Source organism: Phyllostomus discolor, chromosome 9 (assembly GCF_004126475.2).
Source record: "Phyllostomus discolor isolate MPI-MPIP mPhyDis1 chromosome 9, mPhyDis1.pri.v3, whole genome shotgun sequence".
Taxonomy (NCBI): domain Eukaryota; kingdom Metazoa; phylum Chordata; class Mammalia; order Chiroptera; family Phyllostomidae; genus Phyllostomus; species Phyllostomus discolor.
The window spans coordinates 63,807,778-63,827,927 of NC_040911.2; the positions used below are offsets into that span (position 1 = coordinate 63,807,778).

Here is a 20,150-nt window from a genome sequence, read left to right on the forward strand (position 1 = left end):
ACTGTCAGGAACATGAAAGACAGGAAAATACTGAGAGAGACTAGGAGAGATTGCACAGGCATGGCAACTACATTGAACATGGGTTCACAGATGGGATTCTATACCAGGAAAGAAAAAAGACAGGTGTTAGGACAGTTGGTAAAATGGACAGTTGGTGAAATTTGATTGGGGTCTGTGGACTGGTATATCATTGTTGATTTCCTGACTGAGAAAGCTATATGGTGATCATATAAGAGAGCATCCATGTTTTGGGGATATATACATTAAAGCATTTGGAAGTAATAGGGCATCATATCTGTAATTCTCAAATGACTGAGAAAAGAGTAATAACTTTTAATCACTTTTTTATTTTGTCAATTATTATTGATATACAATATTATATTAGTTTCAGGTGTACACCACAGTGATTAGACATTATATAACCTTCTAAGTGATCATCCTGATAAATCTCATACCCATTGGACACCACATACGGTTATTAGAATATTATTGATTATATTATCTATCCTGTACTTTACATCCCCATGACTAATAATTTCAGATAGATAGGTAGACAGACAGAGAAAAAGAAAATGTAACAAAATGTTAAGAGCTGAGTAACCTGGGTAAGGGGAATATTAAATGTCTTTGTCCAACACTTGTAACTTTTCTGTAAACTTGAACTCACTTCAACATAATGTAAAATGTTCACCTGACTTGTAGTGTAAAAGGACCACAGTCTGGGAATCCATTGGCTCCCAAGCAGCAAGTTCTTTTTAATAATGGCATCACACTTTACTTCTACTCAGCTTTCAGTAGATAACATCAGCTGATGGTCGCTGGCACAGATTAAATGCCAACAGGTATCCCTAATTTGGGGTGGTGAAGAAGGAAACTTTATTCAGTGCAAAACAGCTTACTTTATACCTCTAAATTCCAGAACCATGAATAGGTTTATTCAGTGCAAAACAGTTTACTTTATACCTCTAAATTCCAGAACCATGAATAGGTTATACAATTTGACTCAAATTCTCAACATAATTTTAACAGCTTCACCTTGCTTAATAGTTAAAATATTAACTGTTTAAACATAAAGTAAGCAATAATAATTACATAGTTATACTATAAGGACTGTAAACAGCCAGGTGTTCTAGCTCAGAGTACAAAAATGGTAACTCACAATTAACTTAGTTCAAAAAGAATGCAATCTGAACCAGTAACATTTTGCAATTAGAACTTGGGCTACAAGAAACAAATAACTAAAAGCCTGGGGTAACTTAGCTATTCTTTTACCAGAACAGAGTCAAAAAGTAAGTATACTAATGTACAGAGTCTTGTCTCAATTGTCAGATATGTGCAGACACTTAATACCATCTTTGAAATATCACCCTGACCACTTTTCCTGGCTGACTGGAAAAAAAGTCATTATATAGGGACAATGTGTGGGTACTGGGTTCTATATAAGACATCCGTAACTCCTGGACACCAACTGGTTGACTTTGGGATTCCTTCCATTCATTCAGCAAACATTTTTCAAGCCCTTCCTTACGTCAGGTACTCTATCAGTAGTTAAAAGATACAGCTAGATATGGTTCCCATTCTCCTGGAATTCTCAGTCTAGGGAGGGAGCAAGTCCATTAAGCCATTATCTACAGCAGTGGGGTAGAACTCATTTTCACTGGGGGCCAGGTCAGCTCACGGTTGCCTTCAAAGGGCTGAGTGTAATTTCAACTCCTTAACAGTTAAGGAGTAGGTACATTTATGCAGTCCTAAAATTATTTTGGCCCTTTGAAGGCAACCCTGAGGCTGACATGGCCCCCAGTGAAAATGACATTCACACCCCTGATAGAGTGCTGTAAGAATCCAAAGTCACATAAGTTAGGAAATGGGCTGTCAATACTTGGCACAGGGGATGAACTTCAGAAAGTGATTTTTTAGAAGTTGGAGATGAGGAGGTCACTAAGGTGGGTGAGTAGTGGCATGTCAGAAAGAAAACAGGATGTAGAAAAAGATTTAGAGGTAAAATATAATTAAGACAATTAAGACAGCCTATGAAGATGTTCTATAAATATATGACAAAAATTAAAGCTAGCATAAGATGAAATAGTTCCTTTCAAAAAACCACTTGCTTCTGTCTTTACTATACATGTAATTGTTGTCATTTTAGAATTGTCACACACACAGTTGATCTCTTCACTAAAATGACTTTGTAACTTTTAACACTCATTTAACATTTTATCAATAGATCCAAAAATCTATTTCCTTTCTTGTCAACTAATGAGATTTCTAATTTCAATTAATTTAGCAGCTAAATAAATAATTCCAACAACTTATCTTTTATGTGGTTATGTATAGTAAATTACTTTATAATTTTCTCCATTTACATGCTCTTAGATCTTTTCAGTGGTTCTCATCTTTCATGTCTTAATCAAGTTATTAATCAAGGTACAATGAGCCCTCTGGAATCTGGACTTCTTTCGCTGGAAATTTCATCCTTGTGCTGGAAATCTGGCCCCCAAAGTCTTCTGTATTTAAACAGGACATACATTTCTTTCTCTCACTCTCTCTCTCACTCTCTCTCTCTCTCTCTCTCTCTCTCACACACACACACACACACACACACACACACGGGCGCACGCGAGTTCCTGGACCTGTCATCATTGATGCAGCGTAGCTGTCAGGGTGGATGACAATTTTAAAAGAGACTGGGGAGAAGACGTGTAAATGGGTATTAGAGAAATCCACAAGGTTGATTGAGAATGACAGGAAGGAAAACTCCCACTCACTTCTGGGCACATTCAGAGATGCGGCCGCATCCCCCAGCGGGAGACCTCCCGTAAAAGAGGTTATCTCCGGTAAACTTTGTCCTCTAGGCCCCACCCGGAGCCTGGGGGCGTCGTGGGCAGCCCCGGGCCCAGGGGAACGACGGGTTGGAGACTGCAAAGGCAAAGGGGGTAGGGCAACAGCACGCCGAGTCCCCGCCCCCGCTCAGATAGGCCCTACCTCTCCCGCAGCCCCTGTTGGAGGCGGCCCAGCCTCTCGTAGTAGTCCGGGCTCGCAAAGAACGAAGACGTTGCGGAAGCGAGGCGCATGCCGTAACCACTGCACGTCCCACGTCTTCTGGGCCGTTGGACGGGTGGCCTGACCAAGGCGAAAGCCCCACCGTGCACCACGGGTAAGCCGCGCCCCGAAGCCAAGCAAGGGGGAGGGACTAGGAGAGGAGGGGCACAGTGGAGGGGCGCCGCGGGGTGGGCTAGAGACCAGGCGAGGGCGCGGTTGGAGTGAGTGCTGGCGCTCTCAGAAGGAGCGGGTTGAGATAATGTGCTGGTGGCAAGACGGTGGCAGAGTGGGCAGGTTACTCAGGTCTCTCTCACCAGACACAGGCGTCTGTCTGCCTTTCCCCTAAAAGTACACATTATTCATAAGAGAGTCTCTACCAGGGGTGTCCAACCTTTTGGCATCTCTGTGCCACACTGGAAGGAGTTGTTTTGGGCCACATATTAAATACATTGTGACATAAAATCACAAAACAATCTCATAATGTTTTAAGTAAATTTATGATTTTGTGTTGGGCTGCATTCTCAGTCATTCTAGGCTGCAGGTTGGACACCGCTGCTTTAGACCTCCTCCATTAGGAGCCTTTCTTTGAGGGCTAAGTCACACCAGAGGATGCGGGCTGGGCTGGAGTAATTCAAGTGATTATTTTTGTCTTTGGCATCAAATTGCATTAATCTAACAAGATGAATTCTCTCCTTCCCTCTTGTCACCTCTCTCTCCCTTCTTCCCAGGATTTGTGGAGTACCAGGTTCTATGCCAAGCTTATATTTAAAAGCAAAACAAAACACCACAAAAAAGACAAAACAAATACTAAGCAGTTGTGTGTGCTCAGCCCTGACACTAGAACAACCCATTACCTGAAAATCATGCTGACCCTAAGGATGTGTTTAATTCTGTAGGTCACATTACTGGCTGGTAAAGAGGGAAAAGTTGCTAAGTTGCTTGCAAACCAGACATTTTGTTTGTGAGGACCTTCTTGGTAAACAAAAGCCCCCTAGAATTCTTTAGCGGGGATTCTGAATCCAGGCTGTCTGGACTCAAATCTCCTCTTCCACTGCTCAGCTGGTTGTGTGACTACCCACACACAAGTCACACTCTTGAAGCCTATGGTTCCTCATGTAAAACGAAGGTGTTACTGCAGGACCTACCTATGCCGCTGCGAATATGATTAGATTTGTTAATGTGTGCTTTTAGAAGAGGGCCCAACACATAACAAAGCATCAGTTTTTATCATCATCATCAACTTGCCAGAAAAGCTTCCCAAAGAAAGACAACCATATTCCAAACTCCACAAGGCAGAAAAAAGAAACTATAGTTTCCTTAGTCTGTTATTCTCCATTTCTTTACGTTCCTTTTCTCAGTCATTACTTTCACTCACTTACATATAAAGTATGACTTAAACTAGTAAATCAATCATTAGCAAGCCAGATAGACCACTCATAGGTTGACAACACAAAATTATGATGTTACTTAGTCTTCACATTTGCCAGGTTCAGGGCAAGAGTATGAATGGTCCTCATAACATCTGTCAAAATATTTAAAAATTGGAAATCAAGATGATAGATTTTAGGTAAAATGTCTCTCCTATCTTGACCAATGTGCCTTCATAAAAACCTGGAAAGTGGCAGGGGGATTTAGTTTTCTAACTCCTTCCTCAGCCCATCCCCTTATTTTGTACTCCGGACTCAGTCCTGCACTGTGAGGAGTTTCAAACACAGGCAGAGAAGTGTGTGTCTCTCTAATCACCCCACCCCTCAACTTCAACCCAGTCCACAAGTCCCAGTTGTGTCTTCACTCCCACCTCAGTTTCCAAACAATTAACAAAACTAATTATTTTCAGAAAATACACAACATAGATGAGGCAATCATTTAGCATCCCCAAATTTTATTAGACATTTTAGGAGCATCTAAAATTAAATACAATTAAATAGTAAATAGATCACTCAAAATAATTATAATTTCAATTCTATGGAATTGTATGGTTGATTTTTTAATGACATATAACAAATCTAGATGCAGGACCCCCTGTATTAACAATAACACATAGTAAACTAAACAAATATTTCTAAAATATTTATGTTAAAATTATGCATTCTAAATAGTAACAGGCTTTCAAAACTTCAGAGTTCTTCACTTGGAATATTTAATTTGTTGGGGCGCTCTTTTTAAATATTGTTCTTAAATCCTGGTATATTAGCAGAACTGTTTCTATAAGTAGTTCTGCTTTGAGCTTACCTAGACTGCAGGACATTAAGTCTGCCTAGATTGGCAAGGGTTCCTATAAGTCACAGAATGTCTCAGCTGGAAGTTAGAAAGAATCTAGCCTTACACTCTTTTCTAAAGTGGAAAAAGACTCAGGGCAAGTAAGGGATTAGACAAGGTCACATATTTGGTAATCTATTTAGTATTAATTAGTCTAGTTCAAAAGATTGGACTCAATAGTCCCATTAAACAAACTGCAAGGAAAGCTCTGTAGTCATAAAGATCTTTAGAATACACCACAAGAAACTGCTCAAAAACAGGTGAGCCAATGAATGGAAAATTGGTTTTGGAAATATTTCAAAATTATAATTTTACATTTTAAATATAAGTACCATGCAATTTTTAAATTAAAGCCTATATATTTTAGTTAATAACAGTTTGGATACTGTATGAGTTTGCAAGGGTTGCCATAATATGGTACCACAGACTGGGCGTATATACAACAGAAATTTATAGTTCATAGTTCTGGGGGCCAGAAGTCTTGAGATCAAGTTGCTGGCAAGACTGGTTCCTTCTGAGTGCTACGAGGAGGAATCTCTTCCATGCATATCCCCTACTTTTTGGTGGTTTGCTGGCAATCTTTGACTTTGGCTTGTAGATGAGTCACCCAGTTCTCTGCCTTCCTCTTCACATGAGGTTCCCCAGTGTGCATATGTGTCTCCAAATTTCTCTATACATAAGGACACCAGCCCCATCTTCCTCCAGTATGTCCTCATCTTAACTAATTACATCTGCAATAATCCTATTCCAAATAAGATCACATGCTTTTTAAAAATATATTTTATTGATTATGCTATTATAGTTTTCCCAAGTTTACTCCTTTCTCCCCTTCCACCCAGTACACCCCATTCCTTCTGTCAATCACCTTCCTTAGTTTACGTATGTGGGTCGTGCATGTAAGTTCTTTGGCTATTCCATTTCCTATACTGTTCTTAACATCCCCTGCCTATTCTGTACCTACCAATTTGTACTTCTTAATCCCTGCACTTTTCCCCCATTCTACTCCTTCCCCCTCCCAACTGATATCCATCCAAATGGTCTCAATATCTATGATTTTGTTTCTATTCTGCTTGTTTGCTTAGTTTGTTTTTTAGATTCTGTTGATGATAGTTGTGAATTTATTACCACTTAAATGTTCATAGTTTTGATCTTCTTTTTCTTAAGTAAGTCCCTTTAACAATTCATATAGTAATGGTTCAGTGATGATGAACTCATTTAGCTTTACCTTGTCTGGGAGGCACTTTAGGTGCCCTTCAACTCTAAATGATAGCTTGCTGGATAGAGTAATCTAGGTTGTGGGTACTTGTTATTCATCACTTTGAATACTTCTGCCAGTCCCTTCTAGCTTGCAAAGTTTCTTTTGAGAAATCAGCTGACAGTCTTGTGGGAACTCCTTTGCTGCTTTTAAGATTCTGTCTTCATCTTTAACCTTTGGCATTTTAAGTATGATGTGTCTTGGTGTGGTCCTTTTTGTGTCCATCTCATTTGAGACTCTCTGTACTTCCTGGACTTGTATGTCTATTTCCTTCACCAAACTAGGAAAATTTTCTTTCATTATTTTTTAAAATAAGTTTTCAATTTCTTGCTTTTCCTCCTCCTTCTTATGCTCCATGATTTGAATGTTGGTACATTTGAAGTTATCCCAGAAGTCCCTTAGCCTATCCTTTTCTTTTTTTGATTATTTTTTCTTCTTGCTGTTCTGACTGAATGTTATTTTCTTCTTAATTTTTCAAATCATTGATTTGATTCTCAGCTTCATCCCCTCCACTGTGGGTTCCTTATAAATTTTTCTTTATTTCACTTATTTCTGCCCGGGTCTTTTTTATGCTGTTGAAGTACCTAATGAGTTCCTTGAGCATCTTAATAACCAGTGTTTTGAACTCTACATCTGATAGACTGCTTATCTCCATTTTGTTTATTTCTTTTTCTGGAGTTTTGTCTGTGAGGAAGCTGTCCCCTGGCACTCACCCTGATGCCAGACACTTCAGTTTCTCCCCATATGCCACTGGTGTCCTTCCAGCTACTGCCCTGATACTGGAGCCCAGAGGAAGTGAGTCTGTATAAGTTTTAAGTCCATTACAGGCCCTTTTAGAGGAGACTTCTGAGAATCACACAGTTTCTTCTGCCACCGCAACCCCCATTGGTTTTTACAGCCACAAATTATGGGGACTTATCTTCCTGGTACTGGAGCACTTGGCTGAGTGGTTTGGTATAGGGTTGGGATCCCTTATTCCTGAGGTATCCCTCCTGATCCCAATTTTTATCCACCACACATGGGTGAGGGGTTGCCATTCTGCCTCTTCACATCTCCATATGTCTTTGTGTGTCTCCATCCCTCCTACCCATTTGAATGAATGTGACTTCTTTAATTCCTTGGTCGTTGGATTTTCATATAGCTCAATTTTCTGGTGATCCTGGGTGATAGTCATTTTTATAGTTTAGTTGTAATTTTTGCTGTGGTTGTATGCAGAGGTGAGCCATGTTTACCTATGCTTCCATTTTGACTGGAAGACTTAAGGTCACATTCTGAGGTACTAGAGTTTGAGACTCCCAGATATAAATTGGGAACACAATTTAAACATGGGGAAGCATTTCATTTTGCAATTACTATTCAGAAATATTAGACAATGCATTCTATGCTATTAGAAAATTTGGTTTTTAAGTAGAGATAACTCAAATATAGAAGGTGAGTGAAAGGATGTGATGTCATGTGTATGCGTGTGTATGTAACCCTGCCTGCCACTGAACATTTACACTGGTATAACCATTTATTGCCTCTTTTAAACCTCATGACAGCCTTTTGAGGGCTCACAAGTCTAAGCAACTGGCCTAACGGCATGCTTCCAGCTTTAATGCCAGAATTTGCAACAGACCTGTTCCAGTTCCAAAGTTTATCCTCATTCAATATAGCCTTGAAACTCATTATTTTCCTTGCATGAGGTGTGTAAAATATATACTGTGTAATTTTCCTCCTTGTCACTCAGAGAGACTACATTTCTCATCCTTTCTGGAAGTTAGGTGGGTCTATATGACCTGATCTGACCAATGAAATGTGAACACAAGTGATACAGCCACTTCCAGGCCTGACCTCCAAGCATCATGCATGATCTCCATTTTTCATTAATTGCTCATCTTGATGCAGAAAATCCAATGGGGAATTGGGAGGCTCTGAAAGAAAATTGGTTTACTAAAAGGTCACAGGACTGTGTCTTAGGCAAGAAATAAACCTTGTGTTGAGTTACTGATATTTTGGGATTGTTTGTTTCAGCAACTGGCATTATTTTCTTGACCAATACACAGGTATTTTATGTAGCAATTATATAAATGCACCAAAATATCTTTCCACAGCATCTTCATTGAGGATTTATGTGACTACCCAGATGATCAAAGAGGCTGCAAACCTGGAACTCTGAGATTAAGAGTCAATATGTGAGGAGAGAGACGTAGATAGTGAAGGCAAGGCCATAGTGAAGAAATTTCTAAAAACAATTCATCCAATGTGACTTTCAGCAATTATGAAAGTGTTCTATTCTGTGCTGTCCAATATGGTGGCCACTACCCACATGTGGCTATTGAGTAATTGAATGTGTCTAATGCAACCAGGAATTGAATTTTTAAATTCATTTAATTTTAATAAATGAAAACTTAAATTTTAGAGGACATGCATCTAGTGCTATAGTGTTCCACAGTGCAACTCTAGAGAAAAATAATAGAGATAAAGATGGATAAACATGGTGAGGGAGAAGGGGAGGTCTTAAGTCACCAAGAAATGGAAAGGTAGGATCCCATTCTTGAAGAGAGGTGTGACTGATGTGGACCCCGGCTCATGGGGTCCAGCACATTGTGGATGAGGTACTGTTACAGAACAGAGGCCAGGGGGACAATTATTAGCCCACCCAGTGATGCCAAAAACTGTAACAGAACAGACACACACACACTCATACAGGGCCAACAGGAGTACGATTTACTATTACTGAAAGGACCCCCACTAGGTTCGATTGCCACCTTAGGAAAGATGTCTCTCAATGCCAGAGATTTGTGAAAAGGAAAGGTAATGTCTATTTAAAGCTATACAGACTTAAAGTAGTGACCTAATGTCTTCATTACAATATCAAAGTCCTTTTGTATACCCACAGATGCCCATGGTGCTTCTTTCTCCCCCTGCCCTAGTTTGGGGTACTGTATCTCAGGAAAAGAAGTAAATGTCCATGGTTCAGGCTCCTGACACCGTCAGCTGTGTCGCTGTCCAGGCAGGGTCTCCAATTAATCCAAAGCCATGTGGTACCTTCTCATGGCCTACTGGCAAGAGTTCTTTCACCCTTCTTCCAGGCAAAGTCTCTCCTGCTTCCCAGGCCATGTGGCCAAAGGGAGCACCCCAAAGCCACGTGGTCCTCTTCTACCAAAGCTGCAGGGGTCCCCCCCACAGCCAAAACTGCATGGTTCTTCTCGGCAAAGCTGAGCGGATGGAGGGGGGTCGCCACTCTGCCAAAGCTGAGTGGCGGTTCTCTGCTAAAGCCACATGGTGATTCTCTCTACCCAAGCTGTGGGGGTCCCCACTCTGCCAGAAGCATGTGGCTCTCTGCCCCCAATGGCTGCTGTGTCTGGGTTTAAATCCCCAAGCCAATCCTCCTCTGAAGCCCCATTTCTGACTCCTCTTACAATCGGTTACACCTGCCAGCATTCCTGTACTATCCCAAGTTTACTGGGCTGCCATCGTGAGTATGGGCAGGTGTGGCCCCATGTCATGGAGCCAATCTTCTCTAAGCTCTCATACAGGCACTGTAACCAGGGGGAGCGGCCCTTCAGTTACATCTTGGGTGGAAGTCACTTCCATCCCCCTGTCTCAAAGTATGGCCACAGCTATTTAACATATCTATGCAACCAGTTAAAGGTTATAGATATGCTAAATGACCATGCCATGGATTAGCTGCAAAACTGTGGTTGTACAAAACAGCTCTGCATGTTTCTGCTCCATGTGTCCTAACTCACACCTGTGGGGGAAAGGGGTGAGGACATCCTAATATTTCCTGGACACCTGAGTTCTGGACCCCATTTCAAATCCCTATTTGGGGTCCCCCTCTTGACTGCACACTGTTTCAGCATGAGAAATTCACAGGAACTACCGAGTCTTGTGGAGGAAAAGGATGAGCATAGCTTTTCCCTCAAGAGGAGAAAAAGCCTCCACCCTTGCTGTGGCAAGCCTTTGTTTGTTTTCCTTGGCACATTACATGATGGTCCTCATTTACTGTGCACAGGTTTGTTTTAGGTGGTTACCTTTTACAGAAAACAAAGGAGATGATGCTACTAATCACATCACAGAAGAAGGATATTTGCAAATGCAAAGGGAAAAGTGGTTGAACCAGTTATACTCCATAATGAGAAGTTTCAGCATGGATCTTAGGAAGTTACAGTAAGCACATGCTGTCTCAATTCAGGGTGAGGGAGTTTTAACAAAAGCAGGTCTCATAGTGGCCTAGGTACAACGCAGGCCTGATTCCCCACAGGAGAACCTATCCATGGGCATGGGTCCTGTGCATTGGACCTTGCTTTCCACTGGGAGCTGGGCCCGTGCCACACAGAATCATCTCCTACATGTGACGGTTAATTTTATGTGTCAAATTAACTCAGCCATTGTGCCCAATTGTTTGGTCAAACACCAATTTAGGTGTTGCTGTAAAGTTGGTTTTTTTTTTTTGAAACATGAGATTAACATTTAAATCAGTAGACTCTGAGTAAAGCAAATTGCCTTCCAAAATGTGAGTGGACCTCATCTAATCAGCTGAGGACCTTGAAAGAAGAGATTGAGGTCTCCAGAACAAGAAGGTATTTTGCCTCTAAATTACCTTTGGATTCAAAACTGCAACATTAGCTCCTGCATAAATGTTCAGCCTTACCTGTTGAATTTGGACTTTCAATCCACCATAGCTACATAAGCCAATTCCTTAAAACCAATACCTCTTTCTCTCTGTTTCACCAGATATATAGGTATAGATAGATATACCTATAGATATAGATGTATAGATATCTTTATTTTAACTGTTTCTGCAACCCCAAGTAATACAGGAGGGCACAAGGTTACTAAGAGACTTTTTCTCAAAGGTATTTCCAATAACTAATTTCAAATAGTAAAAGTTGGGATGTCTGAGATTTTCTGTTGGCAGGAAAGTCTCAGACATCCCATGCAGCAACTTCTTCACTGATATGTCACCTAAAGCAAGGGACATAAAGGAAAGAATAAATAACTGGGATCTCATCAAATTACAAAGTTTCTGCATGACTAAAGAAAACAGCATTAAAATGAAAAGAGAACCAGGTACTTGGGAAAACATATTTGCCAATGATACCTCAGACAAGAGTTTGATCTCCAATATATATAAAGAACTCACACCACTCCACTCCAGGAAGACAAATAAAAACCAATTAAAAAATGGGCAAAAGACTTGAACAGAGGCTTCTCCAAGGAGGACATACAGAGAGCCCAGAGACACATGAAAAGATGCTCAGCATCACTAACTAGCAGAGAGATGCAAATTAAAACCACAATAAGATACCACCTCACACCAGTCAGAATGACCAACATAAACAAATAAAAAAAATAAGTGTTGGAGAGGATGCAGAGAAAAGGGAACCCTAGCGTTCTGTTGGTGCAAATGCAGACTGGTACAGCTACTGTGGAAAACAATATGGAATTTCCTCAGAAAACTAAAAATGAAACTGTCTTTTGACCCAGCAATTCCACTGCTAGGATATATCCTAAGAACCCTGAAACACCAATCCAAAAGAACCTATGCATCCCAATGTTCATAGCAGCACAATTTACAATAGCCAAGTGCTAGAACCAACCTAAGTGCCCATCAGCAAATGAGTGGATCAAAAAACTATGGTATATTTACACAATAGAATTCTATGCAGCAGAAAGAAAGAAGGAGCTCCTACCCTTTGGGACAGCTTGGATGGAACTGGAGAGCATTATGCTAAGTGAAGTAAGCCAGGCGGTGAGGGACGAATACCATATGATCTCACCTTTAATTGGAACATAATCAATAAAAGAAAAAAGCAAACAAAATATAACCAGAATCATTGAAATTAAGAACAATCTAACAATAGCCAGAGGGGACAAGGGGCAGGGGGCGGGAACAGTGGGAAGAAGGGTTTCCAGGAAGTACTATAAAGGGCACATGGACAAAAACAAAGGGAGGGTGGAAGCAAGGGAGGGAGGTGGGTTTGGAGAGGGGTGGGGGGAGGGGTGGGAAGAAAATACAAACAACTGTAACTGAACAACAATAAAATAATTTAATTTTTTAAAAAATGAAAAATAAAACAATAAGAATTGTGTGAAAATTCCAGTAAATAAAATAAAAATATAAATTTCATTATTTGATTTCATATCATGTAAACCAACAACTAATGTATGGGTCTCACAAGTTATATGAAAGCTAAATAATAGCCAAAAAGTAGAGTAACAGAATAATTGAATGGTTCTAGCCAGAGCCTTACTTCTTAAATGAGATTAGCTCAGTAATTTAGAGCTCTTGCATGCCTATGATTTCCAATGAAGTTCTTTAATTTGTACCTTCATGAGGTCTCCAGGATTATCCCTTTGTTGACAAAGAGTAATACTCAGAAGCAATCAACTCGTGGCATCGAATCCTTGTACTCTTTTTTCCCTTCAGGACTGGCTGATGGCTTGGTTATGCCTGGGAGTAACTTCTCTGCAGCCCTGGATTCCTGGGTGCATAAGCAGCAGACCTGCATCCCCTCAGGCACTGATGCCACACATGAACAATCTTTGAATGTTCATATTCTCCTCAAAAATCATTTGGTGGATTTCATAGTTGTTTGCCACTTGGATGCACTTCTCATCAGGTTTCAACAAGTACTTTCAAGCAAGGATTGAAAACAAAGGGATGCACTAGGCCTGCTCTTAACTCACAGGCAGGTTGAAACCAAAGGATTTTGCATAATAAATACTATTTAATTTGACAGCTATGTGTTTATATTTACAGGTCACCTAGTATAGAACATTCCACTTCTTATCAGTTGCAGTTATCCATGATATGTCTTTGTAGAAATGCTGGCTTCATTCATTTCTGGAGCACCTGGATGGTGACCACCACATAGAACTCCTTTTTGCCCCAACAAACATTTGCTATTGTGTCCTAGGGAAATGTAGAACACAGATGTTGAGAATTTTGGCTCCAATTCCCTCATCATGGTATACTACCACTTCCTCTCACAAGCTGTGTGACCTCAAACATATTATTTAACCTTGCTATGCGTCAAATTTCTCAACTATGAAGTAGTATCTGTGTCCTCCTCTCAGGCTTATTGAGAAGACTGAGTGTGATGCACTTAGAATCATGCCTGGTAGCATTAGACCTCAATAGACATAAGCTGGCATCACTTCTTCAAAAGGCAAAATGAATATCCCTTTGGAAGATAGAGTCATCAGAGGTAAGAACCCCACATCTGGCCTCTTACTATTTATTTCTTACTCTCAGATACATTTTCTAAGCTTCCTCTCAATACTTCTTTATCAATGCTGCTGGCCCTGTACACACATGCCCACTCAGAGGGGACATGTTGTTGCTGGTGGAAATTAGGCTGTTCCATGTAATGGCAAGGAAAGCATTCCAAGGGCCATGCACTGAAGATTGTGTTGTGACAAAATTTATTTGAGTGGAAATAGAAATTGTCTTCTGGGTTTTCAATGTTCCGTCTCTATCCATCCTGCCATGGAAAAAGTCCAATAGTGTCCTCAGCAAGGTCAAAGCAAAAGCCAGTGTCCAGAATTTCTGCTTCACATTGAAGCTTAGTCTTGGAGCCCACATCATCTACTGCAGGCCCCAGTAGCTGCTAGAGTTACATGGTCATGTGGTCCTCAGTGAGAGAGAATACACAAACACATGGGGCTAGTATGGGTCAGGAGCAAGCGAGAGAGAGCATATTTTTTTCCTGGGATTATATTAGCTTCAGTTTGCAATGAATCAGATGCTTTTTCTAAATAACCAATAAACTTTCCAAGCTTTCTTGGGTTTTTGTTTTGTCCATCTCCCAACCATTCCCGTCTTTCCCCAGGCTAGACAGATAGGCATCTTTGGTTAAACAACTCTCCCTGTGCCTTGCAGCAGTCTGGTACCAGAAGAGGGAAAGGATGAGTGTTAATCCCCTTGAACAGCAATGCTGTAATTGGGTGTGAAGCTGTCACTTCCTGATGAAGCAAACAGGCTCATGTTCCCCAGTTTATTAAACTCAGTGTCTAATTCCCTTTGCTCCCTTTACCTTATATATAATTAGCTAACTACCAAAGGTAATAAGGTCACATGAATGCATCACTAATGAGTCAGTAGGTGATACTCAGTTGAGAAACTCAACTGAGATTGTTTCTCTCTTTTTGTGTCAACCCCGGAAGTTGAAAGAATCCCAGCACATCATCCCTCAAGCATGGAAATATAGTAACTTAATTACCATTTTAAAGAGCCTATCTCCAAATATAGATACATTCTGAGGTACTGAGGGTTAGGATTTCAGTGTATGAATATGGGGGGACACATTAGCAGCCCCCAAACCTTCCTTTACAATAGGAATTCATGCCCTGTGTAGCTTCCTCCCACATTGAATCAGGGCTAACTTATGTGACATCCAAAAATGGCTTATTTTGTGGTACTCCAGCCACCATATTGTGAAGAAACCTGAGCAGTACTGAGGAAGGGGCCATTTGGAGAGTAATGGAGACTTCTTCCTAATAGTCAGTACCAATTTACCAGTCATGTGAGTGAGTGAGATTGGGTCCTTCAGCCCTGTTCAAGATCCTGATGTCTGCAGCTCTAGCCAACATCTGACTGCAAATTCATGACAGACCATAAGAGAGAGAACTGGCAGCTAAGCTACTTGGGGATTCTGATCCTCAGAAACCATAAGATGAAAAATAACCCTTGTTATTTTAAGTCATTAAGTTTTGGGATGGCTTGTTATGCAGCATTAGATAACTGATACAGTTGAGGTGAAATTGTAGTAATTGAGGAAGTCAGTGATTGTTATATACCTACTATCTTTTAGCCATAGAATCATCTGTAGGAATCACCTTCAAACTTTATGAGAGTGTTATAAAATGTGTGTTATTATCACTGTTTTATTGAGCTTCAAGGGGTCAAGAAACTTATGAAGTTTTAAAATCCATGTGCTTTCTAATGTATCACTGGATCTCTCCTGTGGGATACCCGCACCCAGAGCTGGTGTTGTTTACACAGGTATCTATTTGCTGTCACTTAGAAGCAATAAAAGTGACCCAAAATACCTCATACTTAATTTGAAATTCTACTTTGGAAATGTCACCCTTGTGCATTCAACATTTTCTCTTTTTCCCTCTCACATATTTCCTTCCTTTCTAATTTTATTTTTCATTTACAATTGATATTCAGTATTACTTGATATTAGTTCCAGATGTACAACACAGTAGTTGAGACACTTATTTAATTTATGAAATGATCCCCTCAGTAATTATAGTACCTACCTGGCACCATGCATAGTTATTATGATATTATTGACTATATTCCCTATGTTATACATTCACCTTTTCACCCAGCCCCCAACCATCTCCCATTTGGCAACCTTGGTTTATTCTCTGTATCTATGAGTTTGTTTCTGTTTTGTTTTTCTATTTATTTTGCTCTTTAGATTCCACACATAAGTGAAATTATATGGTATTTGTCTTTCTTTTCTGACTTATTTCACTTTGTGGCTATTTTGAATAATGATGCAATGAACATAGGGGTGCATACATTCTTTTTAATTAGTATTTTGGATTTCTTCAGATAAATACCCAAAAAGGAATCACTGGGTCATAAGGCACTTCCATTTTTAATTTTTTTAGGAACTTCCATAATGTTTTCCATAGTGGCTGCACCAAGCTGCATTCTCACCAACAGTTCATGAGGGTTCCCTTTTCTCCACATCCTTGTGAACACTTGCTTGTTGATTTATTAATAACCATTCTGATAGGAGTAAGGTGATATCTTACTGTGGTTTTAATTTGCATTTCTCTGGAAATTAACGACGTTGAACATTTATCATATGTCTATCCTCTTTGGAGAAGGGTCTATTCAGGCCCTCTGCCCCCTTTTCTTTTTTAAATTGGATTGTTTGTTTTCTTGGTGTTGAGTTGTATGACTTCTTTATAAATTTTGGATATTGACCTCTTATTGGATGTATCATTGGTGAATATCTTCTCCTATTGAGAGGTTGTCTTTTTGTCTCATTAATGATTTCCTTGCTGTGCCAAAACTAATTAGTTTGATGTAGTCCCATTTGTTTATTTTTTATTTCATTTCCTTTGCCCAAAAAGATATAGCAGAAAAAAATTATTACTAAGAGAAATATCACAGAATTTGCCTATGATTTATTCTAGAATTTTTATGGTTTTGAGTTTCATATTTGTCTTTAATTCATCTGAGTTTATTCTTGTATATGGTGTAAGAAGGTGATCTAGTTTCACCTTTTTGCATGTATCTGTCCAATTTTCCCAATACATTTATGAAATAGGCTGTCTTTATCCCATTGTACATACTTGCCTCCTTGTGATATGTTAATTGATCATATAGACATTAGTTAATTTCTGGGCTCTCCAGTCTGTTCCATTGATCTACATGTCTGTACTTATGCAAGTATAATGCTGTTTTGATTACTCTGGATTTGTAATGTAGTTTGGTATCAGGTAGTGTGATAACTCTAAGTATTATTCTTCCTTAAAATTGCTGTGGCTATTTGGGGTCATATGGTTCCATATACATTTTTGGATTATTTGGTTGATAAGATGGCAGTGAGATAGGTGGGAGCAAAGTCCACTTCCCTATGTGCATGGTGAAACACCTAGCTGATCTTCTGAGGAACAGAGTGAACAGCCAACAGTATCCCAGCATATATGAAGATTGGAGACCAAAAATTGTAGAGGACATTGAAAAATCAGATGGTAAGGAGAATGCTTAAGGACAATAAAGTCCCTGGGACCAGTGCGGGGACCAGGTCACCTGCTGGGTCTGCTGCAAAATTCTTGGGGGAGAGCCAGGCTGGGCTGTGTAAGAGGCCGAGAGCTTGTGTGGACCAGAGGAATTTTTCAAAAAGAAAAACAGAAACAAAGAGGCACTCTGTGGTTATTTGGGGGATTCTTCACAGCACACACCCACCTCCTGCACCCCTATCCCCGCAGCCCCACGTCAGTGTGCACTGATTGAAGCCCCACAGCTGCCCACCTGTGCCCAAGTATGAAGCACCAGGGACAGAGCACCTCCCACCTGGGCCCTGCCCACAGAGCCCTTCAGGGCCAACTGGCTCTCTAGGGGGAAGGTGGAAACACCCCTGCAAAGGGGAGCTGCAGGGTTTGAGGTGTCAGCAGTCCCTGGAAAGACTTTACTCAGTGCTGGGACTGAACTACCCTCAAGGGGCACTGAGAGTCCCTAGCATCTAGGACAGCAAGGAGCAGGAAGGTGGTGTGTGGGTTGCCCTTGTGCAACTGGTGGAATAAAGGAATAGGCTTGGCACAGATGGGCACTGAGAACTGGGCTGGAAGCTGGACAACAGCGAAGAATGCAGCTCAAGAAGGGAGAAAATTGAAACCAGTCCCTCCTCAGCCTGATGCAGCCAGAAAGACCAGGAGAACTGGCTTGACCAGTTTAAAGCCAGCAGGAAGCTTTCTTTTTTTTCAATTCCTCCTTCCATTCTTTTCTTCTTTCTTGTTTTATCCTTCCTTCCTCCTTTCCTTTACTTTTTTATTCCTTTTTCGTTCCTTCCTTCCACCTCCCCTGCCTTATTTTCCACAGGAGAGACAGTAAAACCTGGAACTGTGAAAAGATCAGAGTTAGAACCAAAGAGGGGTCATTTTAACAACTGAGACTCTGACACAAATTTCACTTTGCTACTCCAGAGAACTTGCAAGGTGGGAGCGGTGAAAACCAGTACACCTGCTGGAAAAGGAAACTCACCAACAAAGGAACCACCAACAGATAACAACAAAAGAAGGTGAAGGAGGGAGTGGAAACCACACTAACCTCAATCCAGGACTAATCTGGAAATACAACTAAAAGGTGGAAAATTACCCACAACAAACAACTGAACAAGAGTGAGAGAGAAGCCTCAAAATGTTGTACACACAGAAGAGTCAGCTTCAACACAACCTGTCCACACCTGCACAACAGAATACAAGATGTGGTGGATGGAGTGACACTCAGTTAACCAGCTGGAGGGAAGGACCCACCAAAGAAGGACCCAACAACAATCAAAACCCAAAGACATACAGAGAGCCAAACTAAATGACAGCCCAAGACCAGCGAGGTCAGGAGATCAAGGAGACCACACCACGGAATCTCACAGGTCTTCTACCATAGAAGTTTACACGAGAAACCCAGAGCCAAACCAGCTCAATTTAAGAAGGAGAGGCTAACAAGAAGAGTCTCACAAACAATAGAAGAAAAAGAAACAATCCCCAAGTAAAAGGAAAGGAGGAGGACTCAAAGAATTCCAAATGAAATAGGGGCAAGTCAACTATTAGATATTGAGTTCAAAGCAACGGTTATAAGGAAGCTCAATGAGCTCACAAAGAATTACTAGAAACTACAGGGGAACTACAATGAATTCACTGCAAACTGTATCACCACGGAAAAGGAAATAGAAACTATCAACAAGAGCCAAGAGAAAATAAAGAATACAAAATAAACTGAAGAACACAGTACAAAAAATCTAAAGGAGGATCGATGAAGCAGAGGATTGGACCAGTGAGCTGGAGGACAAGGTAGAAAAAACACCCAGAAAGAGCAAGAAAAGGAAAAGAGGTTCACAAAGAATGAAGAGGGGTTAAGAGAAATGCAGGACAACATGAAATGTAATAATATCCGTATAACAGGGATATCAGAAGGTGAAGAAGAAGAGCAAGGGATAGAAAACATGTTTGAAAAAGTAATGATGGAAAACTTCACTAACTTGATGAGAGAAAAAGTCACAAAAATCAAGGAAACACAGAGAGTACCAATCAAGAGGAACACAAAGAGGCCCATTCAAGACACACCATAATTAAAATGGCAAAATTCCAAGACAAAGAGAGAATCTTAAAGGCAGCAAGGGAGAAACAGGAAGTAACATACAAGGGAACCCCAATAAGGTCAGCAGCTGACTTCTCAATAGAAACACTCCCAGTCACAAGAGAATGGGAAAAAATATTCCAAGTAATGAGAACCAGAGACCTGCAACCAATGCTGATTTACCCTGCAAGGCTGTCAATCAAGATAAAAGGCCAAATAAGGAGCTTCCCAGATAAAAAAAGTCTAAAAGAATACACCTCCACCAAACCAGCTCTGCAAGAGATACTAAAGGGACTGCTTTAAGAAAAGGAAGGAAAAGAGAGGGACAGAGAGGAACACAGGTATGAAAAATGGCAAAGAATAAGTACCTATTAATAATAACCTTAAACATAAATGGATTAAATGCTCCAATCAAAAGACACAGAATAGCTGAATGGAGAAGAAATCAAAGTGAAGGGATTGAAACAAATTTTCCAAGGAAATGGACAGGGGAATAAAAGTTGGGTAGCAATACTCATATCAGACAAAACAGACTTTAAACTAATGGCCATAAAGAGAGACCCAGAAGGTCACTTCATAATACTCAAGGGAAGAATCCACCAAGAAGATATAAACATTGTAAGTATATATGCACCCAACATAGGAGCACCCAAATACATAAAGTAAATCTTGGAGGACTTCAAGAAAGATATTGACAGCAACACAATTATAGTGGGGGATTTTAATACCCCACTGTCAAAAACGGACAGATCTTCCAAACAAAATATCAACAAAGATATTGTG

General features: G+C 40.4%; 1 protein-coding gene across 1 annotated transcript in view; it reads right to left on the minus strand.

The window, feature by feature from the left end:
- Positions 1 to 3,113, minus strand: part of KIZ (kizuna centrosomal protein) — a 161,034-nt gene extending 157,921 nt beyond the window's left edge. The window contains 1 exon segment of the mRNA XM_036009473.1: positions 2,983 to 3,113. Within this exon segment, the coding sequence (XP_035865366.1) occupies positions 2,983 to 3,071 (89 nt within the window). The 5' untranslated portion in view covers positions 3,072 to 3,113.
- Positions 3,114 to 20,150: the final 17,037 nt, after the last annotated feature.